This window comes from Triplophysa dalaica, chromosome 12 (genome assembly GCF_015846415.1).
Source record: "Triplophysa dalaica isolate WHDGS20190420 chromosome 12, ASM1584641v1, whole genome shotgun sequence".
Classification (NCBI taxonomy): Eukaryota; Metazoa; Chordata; class Actinopteri; order Cypriniformes; family Nemacheilidae; genus Triplophysa; species Triplophysa dalaica.
This window is the reverse complement of record NC_079553.1, coordinates 17,614,417-17,633,717: the sequence shown is the minus strand read 5'-3', so window position 1 is coordinate 17,633,717 and position 19,301 is coordinate 17,614,417. Positions and strand designations below refer to the sequence as shown.

The window sequence follows — 19,301 nt, the reverse complement described above, 5'->3', positions numbered from 1 at the left end:
TCGCCTATCACTAAGGATATGATTTTCCAATCCTGAGCAGTTACCAGGATCAATCCTGCCACCCTGGTGGCTGGACTGTTCCTTTCTGTCTTTAACAATGTATGCAGTGCCAAAGCTTCATCTCCCAATTCTTTGCTTGATTATGTATCTGTCAGCTATAAAACTGTTGTCATCAATTAAGTGTAGCGAATTGCAAAAAGGAAAAGATTGACAAATATTAAAATGTGATTTGGGACATTGTCCTGGTTTGTTTTTATTTTAATCCATTTTGAGTTATCACATAAAACGTAAAAGCAACAAAAGTAACAATCATTAAATACATAAAAACGAACTCTAGTAATTTACAACATCTTTTAAATAAATGCAATGCATTTGACAATAGGAATACATCTCTTTGAATAAACAAACATAATTTGCACTTTTTCTGTACAGTGCTGATGACATACATGAATCAAATGTTTCTGTAAAAATATATAAAACATTAATAAAAAAAATTTTGTTACTTGGTGTTGGTCGGCCTAAAAGTAATATTGCAGTAAGAAACTGTCTTACTGCAATATTTACTGCAATAAAAGTGCCTGCCTTCCTGTGAATAAGAGTGATTAGACATGTTTATATAAACAGCACACTTTAAGACACTGCATTCCATAAGATTTTTGAAAAATTATCGATTTTGAGTAAGATTGCATTTTTTTAGTTTATTGTCTTGGTATTTAGCAAATGTGGTTATTTTTTTTCTTTAGTTATAATTAACATGTCTTATATGTTCGTGTCACAAGCTTTAAACACCACAACCACTGGCCACCAACACGACACAAAATTCACAACTTCACTTTACCACCTTTAATTGCATTTAATTGAACCTCTAACTGCTATTACAGCTCACACTATCCGTCATCTAGCATTAAACATTGGTTTTTGCAACAATCCAAAATTTAAGATTTAAGAAAAACCCACCTATTTGACTATCAAAGCTTCAACAATGAAAATAATTGAGACCAAAACACACTCCAGTAAAAATTGACCAATGGGGGGCTGGGAAATCATAAGATGAGGACAAAAAAACATCTGTTATAAAGTATCAGACATTTCCAAAAAATGGATTGTGTTGATGTAAAAGTGTTCATGTCGCTTGTCATTGGTTAGCTGTGAAAAAAAACTTGACGTAGTGCGTTTTTTTTAGAAAAGTTGAGCTTTTCTCAAAGGATGTTTTTTTGAAAACACGGTTTACTCCATAGGATTATAATGTAAAACAGACGCTAACAGCTTTAAAAAAAAAGTCAAGTCTGAACACGGCCTAAGAACACTGAAGTGAGTAAACCAGAAACTCTTTTTTAAAGTAGTAATCTGGAGATTTTGCGGCATCTATCGGTGAGGTGGCTTATTGTAACCAACGGCTCACTCCACTCTCCCTTTCAAAGCACTACAGCAACTGACACAGAACAAACATGTCCTAACATTTTTGCTTCTTTGCTGTATATGAGATAAAAGACTTTAACACGCTCTGTAGAGCAGTTGTAGAAACAACATGGCGAATTCCATACAAGGGGACCCGCAGTGAATAGATAGAAATAGCTCATTCTAAGCAGTGTTGGGTGTAACTAGTTACTAAGTAATTAGTTACTGTAATTTAATTACTTTTCCCTTAAAAAAGTAAAGTCAGGGATTACTCATATGTTTTCTGTAATTTAATTACAGTTACTTTTGATGTAATTAAACTAAATACTTTATGAAATATATGTGTGTTCAATAGTGTAATTGACATCAAAATTCAAAGTCTTTAAAATCTGTGCTTTAATGTATAATTCTCACATTTGTAATACTTTGGTCAGTTAATAATATTATTTATTTGAATGAATTCAATAAGCCGTTTCATGTCTATCCTTAACTAATCAAGGTCAATGTAGGATATAGAAAGTAATTAGTAATGAGTAACTAAATACTTTTTGGACAGAGTAATTTGGACAGTAATCTAATTACACTATTGAATATGTAATGAGTAACTAGTAATTAAATACTTTTTCAGAGTAACTTACCCAACACTGATTCTAAGGTATAAAAACATAACACTTTTTCACAATTTATTTATTCATTTACATAACAGGTCCTTTCATCCAAGATACTTATAAATAAGGAACATAGGCAACTTTGCATGTATCAAGTGGTTATTTAAATGACTGTTGCATTTCCATCAGCTCAAACCAGTATGACCATTGGTCTCTAACCATTGCATTTTTGCTGAGAAAAATGCCACTCACTGGAAATGTTTTAACATACTCTGTTAACCATAGAGATGGTAATCATGAAAATCACACTTAATCAGCAGTTTCTCAAGCCAGTCATCTGGCACCTACAACCATTCTATGTTTCAATGCCCATTTCCCTATTTTGATGCTTGGCATCAAACATGTATGACTTTCTTCTGCAGAACAGAAAAAACATATTTCAAAGATAATTGGTGACTAAACTAAACAAACTTCTATTGTATGGATACGAAACCACAGAGACATTTTTTTGTGAAATATGGTTTGTGTGTGTCCAAATAAATGATGACAGAATTTTATTTATAGGTAAACTATCCTTAAAACAGACTTATGTTTTTTTATACATCAGTAATATATACTGTATTTTTAAACAGTATATTGATACATATTGAATTACAGATACCTTTAAGAACAGAGTCAAAACTTATTACATCCCGCCTTAATGTGAAATGCCACATATATAATAAGTGTTATAAAAATGAAATTGTGTTTTGTAAGAGGCATTGGTCTTTAGATCAACTTTTAAGTTCTGTGGATGACTTTTAAGTTGACTGGCTGGTAGAAAAGTGATCCCATTGACATTAAAAATATGCATGTTCCTGTGTGTCAGCCCATAGAAAGATTCATACAAAGTTTTATTTTCTGTGATGAATATTATAGATTAAAAATACAAAATCTTACAATAAAACAGTGACATACTTTAAATCCAATAAAGCATTTGATAACATTTCATCTAGCATATAAATACTTTTGAAAAACGTTTTAAAATTTTCATTTCCTGAAAATTTTGCCATAAAAATTGCTAAATTAATTAATCAAAATGCTATTAAGCGAATCAGTAAATGTTTTATAAACCTTTAAATAATTTGAAATTATTAGAGAATGTATTTTTTTATTATATTTTAGATTTATTACCATTCACTTGTCTCCTTAAACTTCAGGAACCCTAACTGCACTATAAATTGGTGATTCTTCATTTTGTTGGTCTTCAGTTTTGGGCGTCCTGAAAGTAATGTATTACAGTTAGAAACTCAGAATGTCTGAAAATGTAGAGATCATACAATCAATATACTTAGTTTACAACAAGTCAATAATGATGTGACATATTACAAATGTCTCTAAGAAATACAAATAAAGCAATATCGGGCTGCGGTGTTTTGTGTCTTCTCACAGTTTTTTGGGTTTGATGTTGACAGAAGCGTATTGCATTTCCTCATCCTGGAGTACATCATCTGCTGTCTGTAGATAAGGACATAGTACTAAATCAATAATGTTTAGGTTATATTCTATGTTTTAGAAATGCTACGAAATAGTGTTGTATGAAAATCCTTAGAAAGAAAAATCAAACCTTGGTTGATTCAGCTTCCTTCTGTCTACCCTGAGTTTTTACTCTACTAAGGTGTCAAAAAGAAGCATAAATGACATTTAGATGTTTAAAGCAAATGTTTAGGTAATGCATCAAAAATATATTCTTTAATATTTTTCAAAACTATTTTCTTACTTGCCTGTTTGATTTGTGAGTTTATTGTCTTTTATCTGTTTACAGTTATTATAAACATCTCTTTTCTATTCATGTCACAAGCATTAACCACAATATTGTTCAATTTGATAAGTTATCAGATTTTTTAAAGATTTGGTCCAACTACAAACAAAATTAGAATTTAAGAAATAACTGACCTTGTTATGGGTATCAAAACTGCAACAATAATAATAATAATTAAGATTATAGACACTCCAATAATCATAATCCAAAAAGTGGAGTCTGGAAAAAAAAAAAGAGGAACATGTTTTATCAGACATTTGAGAAAAAAACTTCACATGAACGTATGTTTACCTGTTCCTTCAACATAAAGTCTGTTTTGTTCTGATTCACTTGATTTAAAGTTTTTTAAAGCACAGGAGTAATTTCCAGAGTCTTTAGAAGTAACACTGCTGAAGGTGAGGATGGGGCCTGAATGTTGAATTGGCACATTATCCTTAAACCATTCAACCTCTGGTAAATGAACAGGGCACGAGACTGATTTGCATGTCAAATTTAAAGAGTCTCCAACTGTCATGTTTTTATCTTCTTTTAACCTGGTCATAAACACTCCTTAATCTATCAGAAAACAAGAAAAATACAGGAGGCAAGAAATACATTTACTTTATTTAAAAAATAATTTGTTTCACTAAAAATTACTTTTTTAATTTACCTGTGACTGTAACATTTGTTCCATTCTTACTTGTATAAACTCCCGTTGTCGAATTGGTTATAAATCGAAATAAATAATCTCCAGAATTTGATGAATTAATATTACTGATCAACAAAGAACAATCTGAATATTTATCTCCAGTGTACTGAAAGTTGATTTGATTGTTTTTGTTTGAACTATTATAAACATACGGACCCTCTTGGTCACATTTGACATTTGAAAAGCACCATGAAACAATTGTTACTTCTATCTGCTGATTCTTTGGATATGTATATGTACAGTTAATAGTGACATTGGATCCTCGCACTCCACAGATCACATCAGGATTGAACACATTCCAATCTGTATTACTGAGAACACCTGAAAATAGGTATGTTTAGTTTTATTGTAATACTGTATTTGAAACAAATTGATATAAAGGAAACAGTACAACTAAATATCACTTATAGTCATTTCACCAAAATCCATAAACTATTGTTTCTTTAAGGACTATATGTTGTGACCATTAAACAACATTTTGGACTTAAGTAACTAAATAAAAAGATATTGTGCATTTCATGAATTATCATCTTGCTTACATTGTGATTTAAGTTAGAAAAATAATTAAACTAACAACAGATAAAAGGGTAACAAGCTAAGAAAATCACTACTTACCAGACAGGAGAAGCAGAATAATGCGTAGCATTTTAATTGACCTACTCAGAGTTATTTGCAGGAGCTGTTTGTATGACGTGTCAGACTGTGTCAGCAGTCAATGAAAGTGAGAGAACTAGAAACACTTATGCAAAGTATTAGACGAAGAAGTCTCTATCCATTTCCTGCCTATTGACATCCAGCCATTTCCTTCCTAATAATCCAAAAAAAGTGTATCTTATTTTTTTTCATATTTTCCAAATACCCATCAGAATGTTTTAGGCCTACCTGTGTAGATTGCAACGGAACCCTGTTTTAATGAATTTATAATACATTGTGCACATTTGTTAACATACTGTGTGAACGAATACATGCTATACACTACACATCATATTATATATATATATATATTTATGTATATATGTATCACAGATATCATATCACCCTTTTCATCTTGTTATTGGGAAGTTACAATCAAACAAATTAACATTTATTTCTAAAGTTGAACGATGTTGTCCAATTGACAACAATTGTTAAATTTTACTTTAGCAAAACATGACTAACATGAACTATAGTGTGGTCAATGTTTTGTTGATGGTAATAATCATACAAGTTTTTATTCTTATTACACTTATGCTAATAAAAGCTTACTTTTTATAGTTTTTATATAGTGTCTAAACGGACCGGAAAAGGTTCACAGCCCCTCTGACAGGCCCACAAGAAACGACACTCAATGCAGGACTACATTTACCAGAATCCAGAGTCAGAACCCAGCCCTCATGGCGTCACTTCCGGAAGACGCAATCACTTCCTGTATGGGTGTAAATGGTGATATGACACAGTCTTTTAGAGCAGTAAAATTAAAGCTTATACTCCACTGGGTATTTTTTCGAGAGCATCAACGCTGTTATACTATTTTACATTAGTCGGTTGAGAGAAATCGGCGGCTGGGATGGAGGCGGTGCCGCGTATGCCTATGATCTGGCTGGATCTAAAGGAGGCTGGAGACTTTCAGTTCAGTACGACTGTCAGTCAGGTGAGATCACACAGGCCTAAATCAGCTAAACAATACTGTCATTAATCATATACACACAAAATAATCAACATAAAAGCACGCTTAATACAGATGATCTAGCCTGAAAGTTCGATCGAGCCCTAGCACGTGCTATTTAGTCAGTATTCTACCTGTTTTGTTTAGGTGGATGAAAACTTGTAACGTTGTGATTTAACTTATTATGTTACTGAGTTGAGCACATTTGATTTATCATAGTTTGTTATTATAGAGGAACTAACTGTTCAATTAATAGATGTCAGATGGTTTTAAAATCCGAAATCCCTTTATTTTTTTAAAAGCATATTAAGGGCTTCAGTGGCACTATAACACAAAACAACTAAAGTGAATCATTATTGTTTTTTGTCTTATTATTATTATTTCCGGTTTACTGTGATGTTGTTACTTAGTTTCCTTTACTGAAGATAAGTTCACTGTGTTTATTTTAATTACTGTGCTAAATAAAGTCTTAAACCAACTTCCTCAAAGCAGTCAGGAATGTTTTAGCTTGCGTCATGCGACTTTTCAGATTCATCCTTAAGAAACTAGGCCAAAGGAAGAAGAGCAGGTTTGAGTTGTTAAATGGTGTTGTTTGTTTGTGCTTCTTGGTAATTGTTAACAGTAAAGTGTCTAAACAATATGACTGAAATGAAATAATGCATTGTTACTGCAGCTGCAGGTTTCATTGCAGCATGGAATGATTCATGCAGCATCATTGTTGTGGAATGATTTAGGTTGTTTCCTCATTGACATTGATACAATTTTTTCCCTTTTTAAGTTCATACTTAAAAACTACGGTGAAGATCCTGACAACTATAATGAGCAGATGAAGAAACTGGAGCAACTGCGACAGGTTAGCTGCTGCTTTGATTTATAGATGCTAAAATTAAGAAAACGTAGGTGACATGCACATTTATTGGTAAATCCAAAACATATAATACAATAGATAATAAAAACATGTAAATAATGCGGCAAAGGCGTCTCTAGTCGTATGGGTATATTCAAACATCATCAGGCACTGAGACAGGCATGGCGAGACCATCTAGCACTCAAAGCAAAGATTGCAAGACCAAATAAATGTCAAAATTAAGCCTACACCAGAATAATGCTCTCAACCATGCAAAATGTCATGTGGGAAAACATTAGGATTATAAAGATACATTTTGTATTATTTTATACAGGTTGATAGTTTAGGATGTGTATGATAATGTATTCCTTCCTCATTCTCTTTGATATCTTGTTTACTAGAGCGCAGTGAATGTAACACGGGACTTTGAGGGCTGCAGTACGTTAAGGAAATACTTTGGGCAGTTGTATTATCTGCAAAGTCGCGTGCCTCTGGGATCGGGGCAAGAAGCTGCTGTCCCCATCTCTTGGTAAGGTTGCTAAACCAACCTTTGTTTAACCCTGTCCTATACCGTCCTCTTTTATTCTGTAATGACAACAAACTTCCTGTTTAACACACAGGACAGAGATATTTTCTGGGAAGACCGTGACCCACGATGACATTTGCTATGAGCAAGCCTGCATCCTTTATAATTTGGGTTAGTATCAGACACTGATGCGTATTATTCCTCCCCTAAATGGGCAGCATTGTGTGAAATACTGAAATACATCTGTGTTGTTGAGAAAGAGTATTGTTCAATTTCAAGCTTGTTTCCTAATTCAAGTCATGTTCCCTATGCTTTAGGAGCTCTTCATTCAATGCTGGGAGCCATGGACAACAGGGTGTCCGAAGAGGTGAGCTCAGCCATACAATCAAAGCAAGATGTGGTGTAATGCGCAAAATGTTGACACAATTAGCATATTTTGAGGGATTTTCTACTTTAAGGGATTATGTCCTGAGCAATTTATTTCCTTCACTTTTAAGGGGATGAAAGTATCTTGCACACATTTCCAGTGCTCAGCTGGAGCATTCACCTACTTGAGAGATCACTTCAGCCACAACTTCAGTGTGGACATGAGTCACCAGATCCTTAATCTCAACATCAACCTCATGCTGGTATGATCTCTGTTGGTTTTGTTCATCTGCTCTCATAGAGGCGTTCATAACAAACTAATTCACAAATCTTCGTTCACACTGATAATGCTTTATTTCAGGGTCAGGCCCAAGAGTGCCTGTTGGAAAAATCCATGTTGGATAACAGGAAGAGCTTCCTTGTTGCTCGGATAAGTGCCCAGGTATGCACTTGTCTTTTAAATACTGTTTTAGTTGACGGTTTGGTCTGAAAACATGTTTTTTCTCTGCTTTTTAGTTTCTTGAAGGTTAAAGGTATCATTGGTCACCCAAAAATAAAAATTTGGTGATAGTTTAGAATTTTGTGGTTCCAAAAATCCACTCAAATTTCCATTCACTTAATCTTTTTTTATATAAAGTATATAGACATTGAAGGTGAATATTTTGCCCCAAATCTTTGTACTCAGGTGGTGGATTTCTACAAAGAGGCGTGCAGAGCTCTGGAAAACTCTGAAACTGCATCAATGTTGGGAAAGATACAGAAAGACTGGAAGAAATTAGTACAAATGAAGATATACTACTTTGCTGCAGTCGCACATGTAGGTGTTCTAGTCTAACTATGAATAAACTAGAAAGCTGGTTATTGCACAGAACATTTTTTTTTTAAAGGAACAGTTCACCCAAAAATGAACATTCTGTCTTCATTTACTTATCCTCTAGTTGTTTCAAATCTGTATAAATTCATTTGTTCTGATGAACACAGAGAAAGATATTTGGAAGAAGGCTTGTAGCCACATAGTTCTTGTCCACCATTGACTATGACTTGGACACCAAAGCCTGTAATTAAAAATTCTCATGTTTTTAACAGTTGCACATGGGGAAACAGGCTGAAGAGCAGCAGAAGTATGGAGAGAGGGTAATTTATAAAATGTTTTTTTCTGTCACTTCCTGTGTGTTTCTTTGAAATACTCATTGTGTTGTTCATTTTGTTTATCTGCGAGAAGAGGAGATAACTCTGTTGTACACATTTGCTTAAAATGGCCAAACATAATAATTCTGCAATTTAAGTCTTAATGAATCCCAGTAAAATATTTTAATTGATTGAGAGCACTATTTTTTATACTTTTCGCCAGGTTGCTTACCTTCAAAGCTCAGTAGACAAACTCACAGAGGCAATTAAATTGGCTAAGGGTCAGCCAGAGAGTGTTCAGGAAGCCCTAAGATTCACCATGGATGTCATTGGGGGAAAGTAAGCAAATAGACATCATACTTATGCTTAACATTGATCCAATATGACTTTACTCTTTCTTACAATGTTATTAAAACAACCTCAGAAACATATTTTGTCACTTTTCATTGTAGATTTAACTCCGCCAAGAAAGACAATGACTTCATTTATCATGATGCCGTGCCATCTCTGGACACGTTGACCTCAGTGAAAGGTATTTTGGCCACCGTTGTTCTGTTCACTATAATTGCTGTGACGTTATTGATTTGCCAAAGACATCACTAGTTTATAGTGCATTGTTACTTGTAATGCTGTTATGAATCTACAGTACAAAATAAATGCAGTCTAAATTGAACTAAGTTGTTCTGCACATAGTCCTTATGTCACGTAATTATTTGCTATAAACTGTGGTATAGTTGCTGTAAGGCTCTAACACATTTTTGTCTCAAACAGGTGCCCCATTGGTCAAAGCATTACCTGTTAACCCAACAGACCCCAGTGTCACTGGCCCAGATATTTTTTCGAAGCTGGTGCCTATGGCTGCTCATGAGGCCTCTTCTCTTTACAGGTTAGTTCAAAGTCTTCCACAAATCTTTATTAAAAATGGAAACATTTTAACATGTAGCAGGGATGTGATTTTTCCTTATAAATACGACTTCACTGGGATCATCCGCGTAAATTGCATAAATTTGATTTGCGGGATTAGGGGTTCGGAGATGTGCGCGTGGTAATCGTAAGGCTGGTCAACATGATCCTTTGAACTCTCTCTACGTCATTACATGCTTGTTATAAATACAGAGCGACCGCTTAATTCAGAAGAACATAATTTTGGTAGTAATCTTTATGTTTCCAGAGAGTCCACACAGATAAATAGAAGCCAAACACGGCTTGTTTTGGTACTCAAACATGTGTGGTGTCATTTTTAATTAAGTGGGGAACTGAACAGCATTTTGTAAGGTATACAGAGAATCCTGAGTCTGGAAGTTGAGACGTCTATATGATATGATTTAACATTAAAACATAAAGAGACTAAAATATTCCATTCCGTGATTTGATGTCTTGAAACTATACAAATGGCAACTAAAAAAATGGCAGATCTAGTCACAGTTGTATTAACGCTTTGTAGTCTCTACTGAAAGCATACATTTAAATGAACTAAAACCGCAACATGCACTGTTGCAAAACCTGTGGATTAATTCAGAAAAAACGCTATAGGAATGATGCAGATGCGCCGTTTAGTGCCTGTTTATGGAAGTCTCTTGAGGCCACAATGTTCTTTGCTTTTGTGTTCAATTATTGTTTAAGGAATTATTGCTGAATACAATAAAATTTTAACTAGACCTAGTATAAACTACTCAAGGGTCATTTGTAAATGCCATCTTATTTGACTTTAGCATAGATATTTGGACAAACCATCAACCTCCTCTCACCCCGCTCATAGACTGTTTACTCTCCTGCCTTCCGGTAGGCGCTTCAGGTGCCTCCGGACAAGAACCAGCAGACTAGGAAACAGCTTTTTTCCCAGAGCTGTTTCATTATTGAACTCTGCTCCCCACTGATTCCACTACCCCTAATAACTTTAACTGTAATGCTGCTATTACATTGTTTACATTACACTACAGGGCTGCCATGCATGACTGAGCTGTACACACCAGTACTTCATGTTATCTGCTCTATCGGACTGTTTACACACACATAGCATCATTTGCACTCTATACTGCTCACTTGCACACCAGGAATATTACACTGAATGCTCATTTGCACTAATGGACTACTCTAATAACTGCATTACCTCATCTACTGCAATGTAACTTTCATAACTGCATTACCTCGTCTACTGCACTGTAACTTTCATAACTGCATTACCTCGTCTACTGCACTGTAACTTTCATAACTGCATTACCTCATCTACTGCACTGTAACTTTCATAACTGCATTACCTCGTCTACTGCACTGTAACTTCAATAACTGCACCAACTTCTCTACTGCACTGTAACCTTAATAACCGCATTAACGCATCTACTGCACTGTAACTTCAATAACCGCATTAACGCATCTACTGCACTGTAACTTCAATAACTGCATTAACGCATCTACTGCACTGTAACTTCAATAACTGCATTAACGCATCTACTGCACTGTAACTTCAATAACTGCATTAACTCATCTACTGCAGTGTAACCTAAATTACCGCATTAACGCATCTACTGCACTGTAACTTCAATAACTGCATTAACGCATCTACTGCACTGTAACTTCAATAACCGCATTAACGCATCTACTGCACTGTAACCTTAATAACCGCATTAACGCATCTACTGCACTGTAACTTCAATAACTGCATTAAAGCATCTAATGCACTGTAACCTTAATAACCGCATTAACGCATCTACTGCACTGTAACTTTAATAACTGCATTAACTCATCTACTGCACTGTAACTTCAATAACTGCATTAACGCATCTACTGCACTGTAACTTCAATAACTGCACTAACTCATCTACTGCACTGTAACTGTATAACTGCATCTACTCATGTATTGCACTATAACTTCAATAACTGCATTTACTCATGTACTGCACCGTACCTTTAATAACCGCATCAACTCATCTACTGCACTGTAACTTATGCACACTCAAGTCACTTGCACTATTGTATAGTCTATATTGTTATCCGTTCATAACCACCTGTACATTAATGTTCACAGTATATAGCCTTCTGTTTATATTGTTCATAGTACATACGGACTGTCATATTTTCATGCCCATTGTATAGTATTTTCCTAATATTGTATTCTGTATTTATTCACACTGTATATCCTGCACTTGCTAATTGCACTTCTGGTTAGACCTAAACTACATTTCGTTACACTGTACTTGTATATGTGTAATGACAATAAAGTTGAATCTAATCTAACCTATTTTATTAAATATTGTTTAGGTGACTGTTAAACTAATAAAAATTTGAACTGATATTTCCAAAATTGGCTGACGGAATAAGGAAGTTATAATAGTTTTTTTTTTTGCAAAGTGTAGAAAATATATTTTTGGCTGACAGTTTCCTGTTTTTAATCATGTAACACTTAATTAGTAACATTAAAGACTATTTTTTGGGGGGATTGGGCCAGGGTTCGTGCTGTTTTCCTTCTTCTTTGTTTTCTCTGATCACATGCCTGATTAAGGGTGTGAAAACATAATCTTTGTTTTGCAGTTCCTCAGTTTTTTTATTAATACTTGCCCTGTTGTAGTATATTTTTAAGGCAAACCTTAACCTTCTGTGTTTTAACCTTACAAACATCTTCCTTTTTCTGTCACAATTAAAGTGAGGAGAAGGCCAAGCTGCTACGGGATGTCATGGCAAAAATAGACAACAAGAATGAGACACTAGAGTGAGTTTAAACAAGCTTTAATAATAATACATCTGTAGAACACTGTATGTATTTAAATGCCTCAACTGTCATGTTTATTTAGGCAGTTCATGGACTCACTTGGTCTGGACCCAGACTCTGTAGATAATCTGGAAATGTATAATACCATTCCAACTGTGTTGATGGAAAAATGTGCTGCATTGAGTGTGAGACCAGATACTGTAAAAAACCTCATCCAAGCAATGCAAGGTCAGTGGCAGCTGCTTATACTTCTAGCAATTTTGAGATGTATTTACTTGTAATTTTGTGTCGTATTAGTGATTAAGGCTCAAAATTCTTGATTTAATTTCTAAATCAAGTTGCACCTTTCTATTGTAAAGTTCCTACAATTAATCTTACTTTTCCTCCTCTCCTTAGTCCTCTCAGGTGTCTTCACTGATGTAGAAGGCTCTCTGCGGGAGATTCGGGATGTATTAGATGAGAATGAGGCAGGTGAACGGAGCTTGGAAGATGCTGCAGGAAAGCAGGCTATACCAGAGCGACCTTCAACCATTGCCGAGCTGCGAAGGGACTTGGAGAAATATTTAGAAGCCCACGAGAAAGCCAGCTTCACCAACACAGAACTTCATCGAGCCATGCATTTGCACATCAGCAATCTAAGACTCCTTGGTGGACCGTTAGATACCCTTAGACAAGCACTACCAAGGCCTCAACTTAGTGAGGGTAGGTGTTTTGTTATGATACAAGTTACACAAAATGTCATATTATGAACATCTGAGAACTCAAGATTTTATATTTTTAGATGAGATGGCAAGCCTTCAGACTATGAAGAGGATTCTGGGTAAAGTGCAAGAGATGCGTGACCAACGAAACTCCCTGGAGAAGCAGCTTCGAGACATCGTTCAACAGGATGACATCACTACTGCTCTGGTCACAACTGAGAGAGCTGACATAAAGGTATAGACCCTACAAGACTGTACCAACTGTTTTTATGGATATTGTATCATTACTTTAAAGTTAAGTTACTGCATTAAAGTTTCATGTTAATTTCTTAATTTTATAGAAACTGTTTGAGGAGCAGCTGAAGAAGTATGAACAAGTAAAAGTGTACATTGACCAGAACTTAGCGGCTCAGGAGAATATACTGAAGGCACTGACCGAAGCTAATGTCCAGTATGCTTCGGTGCGCAAAGGCCTGGCAGAAACTGAAGAGAAGTAAGCCTTGAGTTGAAACATTTATGTGTGATGCAAACATGAATACGGAGTTTAATGAGATTTTGTCAAGTATTGTGTCACTAAATAAAGGCTTTTCTTTGATATTTATGATGTGTTTACTTTTTAGATGGAACAGCACTATACAGATGCTTGGGGCCTCCTATGAGGCCTATGAAGACCTAATGAAGAAATCTCAGGAGGGAAAAGAGTTTTACGAAGACCTGGAAACCAAGGCCTCTCGACTTCTAGAGAGAGCTAAGACTGTGTCCAAGGCTCGAGAAGAGGAGAGACAAGTCATTATGGAAAAGTAACTAAGAGATCTGATTATTAGTTATTTACAACATCAAATAATTAGAATAGCAACTCTAAATCAAACCTGGTCTTTTTATTGACTTGCTCAAGTTCTTTTAATTTGACTCTTTTTCATATCTGACAGAGAGCTCAAAAAGAAGACTCCTCAACGACCCACTGCCCCAAAGCCACCTCAAAAAATAGGCCAGAGTGTGGATCCTGCCATTCTAGATGACCCTGAAATAGCCCAGTTGAGTGCTGCTATCCTAGCCCTTGGCGGGGATCTTCCGGAAGAGCTTCGCAGTCTTCCTCCTGAACTTACATTTCCACCTGCTACACTTTCTGGGGCTGCTGCTAGCTCTGTTCTGCGGTGGCCTGGATCCAGAGCTGGCTCAGGTTTACAGTACACACAACCCAGATTTCCTGCAAGTTTACCTCCACCTGAATTCCTTGCTCAAATATCCCATTTTCCATCGCCTCAGCTGTCTCAGAATTTTTGTAATTTTAGTCTTCCCCATCCTCAGAGCCAGCCTGGACCACCAAGGACTCTTGTCCGACCTTCCACCACAACAGTGGACAGTGTACAAACACCTATTCCGAGCTACAGTCCTGCATCTGCCCAGGCAGTTATGCCTCCCCCGCACCAACCCATGCCTCCTCATGCCCCACACCAACCCATGCCTTCTCATGCTCAACACCAGCCTATGCCGCCCCCTGCCCCATCACTGTATTCAGCTTCACCTCATATGTCACCTCATGTCCAGTACATGCAACAGCCTAGAATTCCCATGGCCCAACCTCCACAGGCAATCTCACACCCTCAGCCCCAACCTCAGCAGCTGTTTCCTCAGCAGGGTGGTCAAACTCAGCCACAGTCATTTTATCCATCTGTACCAGCTCAACAGCAAATGCCCAGAACTGTGACAGGGCCTCAACCTCAACAGCATACCCACCATCAGTTCACACAGTACATAGCCCCAACAAGACAACATGGACCAACAAACTTCCAGCAACCACCAATCCAAGGACAGTTTGCAACTAATGTACACCCAGCTTCAGCTGCTTTTGTGCAGCCTCATCAGGGATATCCTTCTGTCTCCTTTGTTCCCAATTCCCAGCCTCCACAAGTTAACAATGTAACCCAAAGTCAGATGCCCCATCACGGCTTGCCTCCACACATGCAACTGTCCCAGGGAGTCCCCCCTGTGTCAATGCACATAGGACATATTAATCAACAGATTTCCTCTGCCTCCCAAACATTAACACATCCAGTCAATCAGCAGTTGCCTTATGCTCCTCATCCTCAAATACCCCCATCCTCTTATCATTTAGGCCCTGTATCCCATATGCAGATACCTACTGCCTCCAAACAGATGCCTCCTCCCCAACAGCCACAAATTCCTCCCCCGTCCACTCACATGCCTCCTCCTCATCCACAAATGCCCTCAGTAACCCAGCCGCTATCTCACTGTCCCCAGTCCCAAATAATTCCTACTCATCAATCCAACCAACAGCCAGCATATCCAGGTGTCCCTCTGAGGGCTACCGTTCCAGTCCAACCACAGATACCCCATGCCTCACATTCATCACAGATACAAATTCAACCCACCACTTTTCCTTCACAGCACCAAACGCTTCCCCAACCCAGTCTTCCAGTGCTCCCTCACAATATTTACAGTCCTCAGTCAACTGTTCCTTCAAGCTCTGCTCCCATGAGTTATCCAGGAAGTGTTCCTATGGTTCCCAGCCAATCCGTGGCCACTCCACAACCTCAGTCAAAGCCACCCCATTCACAGCCTTTGGCTCCACAACAGCTACCCCCAGGAGGCCCAGTTTCTTTTGCTGTTTCACAAGCTGGCAGCATTCCTCCAGGATCAATACAGCATCCTGTGAACCCCCCGTCCTCAGCAGCACCTGGTGCACCACAGCCCCATTTGCTGCCTTCTCCTGCCCCATCACCATCTCCCTCTCCTGGTCCTCCCTCCCTGGGTATGGTCACTCAGAGGCCATCTCCTGCTCTTACCCCAGTTGGAGCAGCTCTGCCACAGTCATCTGTAAGCGCTCCAGCTGCCAGTGGTCCCATGCCTCCAGCCGACTCCGGCTTGTTTCCGCGACAGAATTCTACTACAGATGATCTGCTCTCCTCAAGCCCCGAGAGCCAGCATGGAGGAACTAAGGACACTATTAATGTTTTACTACCCACCAAAGCCGATCCTCAGGAGGAACATCACAGAAAGAAAGCAGAGGGTGTGAGACTTATTGAGGGGGACCCTTACCAAGCACCAGAGAGGGTCTCGAAGCTTAGCGCACAGCTAGAACGGTTTCGTTCAACAGTCCAATCATTAGAGCGTCCAGGGGAGGGAGGTCTGTCTGAACTTGATGCCCGATGGAAAGAACTGCAGGAGCAGCAGGAGAAGGATACTCGACAGCTATCTATCGCCATCGCTCGATGCTACACCATGAAGAATCGGCATCAGGACGTGATGCCGTATGACTGCAATCGTGTTATTTTGCAGTCTGGTAAAGATGACTACATCAATGCAAGTTTCATTGAGGACCTATCGCCATACTGTCCCCGCCTCATTGCAACACAGGCTCCCCTCACTGGCACTGCAGCTGACTTCTGGCTCATGGTTTATGAGCAGAAGGTTTCTGTAATTGTCATGCTTGTGTCTGAGCAAGAATTGGAGAAGGTAAATAGGATACTGTAGTGCAATGCAGAATGAATCTTGCTGGCTTTTACGATCACTTTTAAGTTCCAAATCTAAGAACCAACCATATAAATAATTTGCATTTTTTATTTTCAGCAAAAGGTATTGCGCTACTTTCCAACAGAAAGGGGGCAACAGCTTGCCCAGGGACCAATTACGTTGACATTGACCACACAGAAAAGCACTCCTACCCATATAGAGCGCATGATAGGACTACGGTATCGAGACCAGAGTCTGAGACGCACCGTCATACACCTTCAGTTTACTTCATGGCCTGAGTTGTAAGAAATCATCTTCATATACAGACTCTTCTTTAAATCAACATATTTACTTGAATTATTTAGTTTTTTTAGCTTTTGTATCACCTTGTTTTTTGGGACTGTTTTTTGAAAAGGGGTCTTCCAGACAGTAAAAGCAACCTCATCCGGTTCATCCAAGAAGTCCATGGACATTACCTACTTCAGCGCCCGCTACACACTCCAGTCGTAGTGCATTGCAGGTACTGTATGTTTGCTATACATTCATGACATTTAGATGGCATTAAACAATACTAAGAGTGTAAATCGAGAATGAATGTAGCATGACTCAGCTTGACTTTGTTCTCAGCTCTGGTGTTGGGCGAACCGGTGCCTTTTGCCTGCTTTATGCAGCACTGCAAGAAATTGAAGCTGGCAATGGTTTACCTGACCTGACCCAGCTTGTGAAAAAGATGAGGCAGCAAAGGAAGAACATGCTGCAAGAAAAGGTAAGGTCCCACTCAGCGTAATATTTACCAAATACAGAAATATGGTACAATACCTATATATTTTTTCCCTCATTGTTGCCTTTGTAGCTTCACCTTAAATTCTGCTATGAGGCTGTGCTGAAGCACACAGACCAGGTTCTGCAGCGCCATGGAATCATAACCTCCCCTTGCACGAAGACCCCTAACAACATTCCAGTAAAGGTTACCTTCTTTTTCTTACAGGCTTATCTTTTATGAATTAGACCAACCAGTGTGACTGACCAGTGTGATCTGTGTTATTCTAGTCATACCCACGACCGGAATGTCAAGACATTGTTCTGGGAGGAGACATGCCCATTAGCTCCATACAGGCCACGGTAGCTAAACTTAGCATTCGACCACCGAGTTTCGAACATGAACAAGATCCCAACCAAGACCAAATGTCTTCTGCTTCTGAAGTACCAAGCACAGGGGGTCCAGAGCCTACAGATACTTCTCTTCAAACGTCTCAGGATCCTATTTCCTATGAGGCTATGCCTGATTTCATCAGTCCCTCCCTCTCTTGCACATCCTCTCCTAGCAAAACACAGTCTCCTTCACCTCCCAGCAGTCACGGAAATGGATTCACTGGGTCCACACCCGCTTCCCCCATCTCAAATCACAATCCGTCCACAGACGCAGCACCTCCTGCTCCACCCACTGCGTCATCTCTAGACCTGCTGGCTTCTTTGACACCTGAAGCATTCACGCTGGACAGCGCCCATCGAGGAAAGCAGCGGATCAGCAAGCAAAGTTTTCTTCAACCGCAAGAGGGAAGAGGTCTTCAGGGGCCTCCAGAAGGCGACGATCCGCTCAGTAGTTTGGATCCTCTGTGGACCCTCAACAAAAGCTGAAACAACACAACAGAACTCTTTTTTATGTTCTGCCCCACAGGCGGCAGTGCCGCAAACTTTTTCCCGAGCCTCGGTTATAACTAGTCCTTGTTCATGCCTCTATGACCTCATCACTACATGTGTCTGTCCTGACAAGTTTTAGTTGGCACTTTTCCATCTTTGATCCCGATGTTTCAGGTTACATTCTGTGAATCCAGTCTTGTCTCCTTAGCATGCACTCCTAATGCCATGGTGTTCGTAATTGGCTGTAAGGTGCCTGAGTTTTGACTCCAATGTAGTGCTCTGCCTGTTAACACCAAAAATGTAAACATTAAGAATGGATAGCGTGTTAAAAACTGACATTCAGGCTACTGTTTCTCGGTCATTGTATGAAGCAGATTAAGACTTACTGCTTGCCCTTTGTCCACATTGCACTGTGGGTTGTATATTATTATTCACTTGCAACTGCTCTCAATTAACAGTGATCTGCAACTTGTATGTAGGGAAAAATCGAAGCTGGTGATGATGAAGATTCTACTTGATAAGACTTGATGTACTCATTATATTTAAGACACTTACATTTCTGAAGCTCTTCAGAAATCATAGCAATTTTATGAGTTGATTCTAACTTGCAATTCTTTAAACTGTGTAAATAAATCTTAACAAATTACAGTTTCCTGTTGTCTTTTCGAAAAGGCCAAAAAAATAAAAAGCACATTGATTCATTCTCTTACAATGGTAGTCTGTAAAGCAATTGTATGTTTATATTAAACATATTTATATTTAATTTGTCAAA

At 38.1% G+C, this 19,301-nt stretch overlaps 1 protein-coding gene across 1 annotated transcript; it reads left to right on the top strand.

Moving 5' to 3' along the window:
* Positions 1-5,915: 5,915 nt before the first annotated feature.
* On the top strand, positions 5,916-19,177 carry ptpn23a (protein tyrosine phosphatase, non-receptor type 23, a). Its single transcript, XM_056762855.1, has 24 exons — positions 5,916-6,125; positions 6,919-6,993; positions 7,389-7,516; positions 7,608-7,684; positions 7,831-7,880; positions 8,011-8,142; positions 8,241-8,321; positions 8,565-8,696; positions 8,966-9,013; positions 9,231-9,346; positions 9,460-9,539; positions 9,779-9,893; positions 12,648-12,713; positions 12,796-12,941; positions 13,110-13,415; positions 13,495-13,649; positions 13,756-13,907; positions 14,035-14,214; positions 14,344-16,891; positions 17,006-17,190; positions 17,304-17,408; positions 17,516-17,654; positions 17,742-17,855; positions 17,939-19,177. The coding sequence occupies exons 1-24, from the start codon at positions 6,042-6,044 to the stop codon at positions 18,524-18,526; spliced, it is 5,802 nt and encodes a 1,933-aa protein (XP_056618833.1). The 5' UTR covers positions 5,916-6,041; the 3' UTR covers positions 18,527-19,177.
* Positions 19,178-19,301: the final 124 nt, after the last annotated feature.

Bases quoted from the DNA above. Each gene is read 5' to 3' on its own strand.
- ptpn23a (XM_056762855.1), top strand. From the start codon at position 6,042: ATGGAGGCGGTGCCGCGTATGCCTATGATCTGGCTGGATCTAAAGGAG. The intron at 16,892-17,005 runs GTAAATAGGATA...TTTTATTTTCAG, and splicing joins CTGAGCAAGAATTGGAGAAG to CAAAAGGTATTGCGCTACTT. The intron at 17,409-17,515 runs GTACTGTATGTT...CTTTGTTCTCAG, and splicing joins CCAGTCGTAGTGCATTGCAG to CTCTGGTGTTGGGCGAACCG.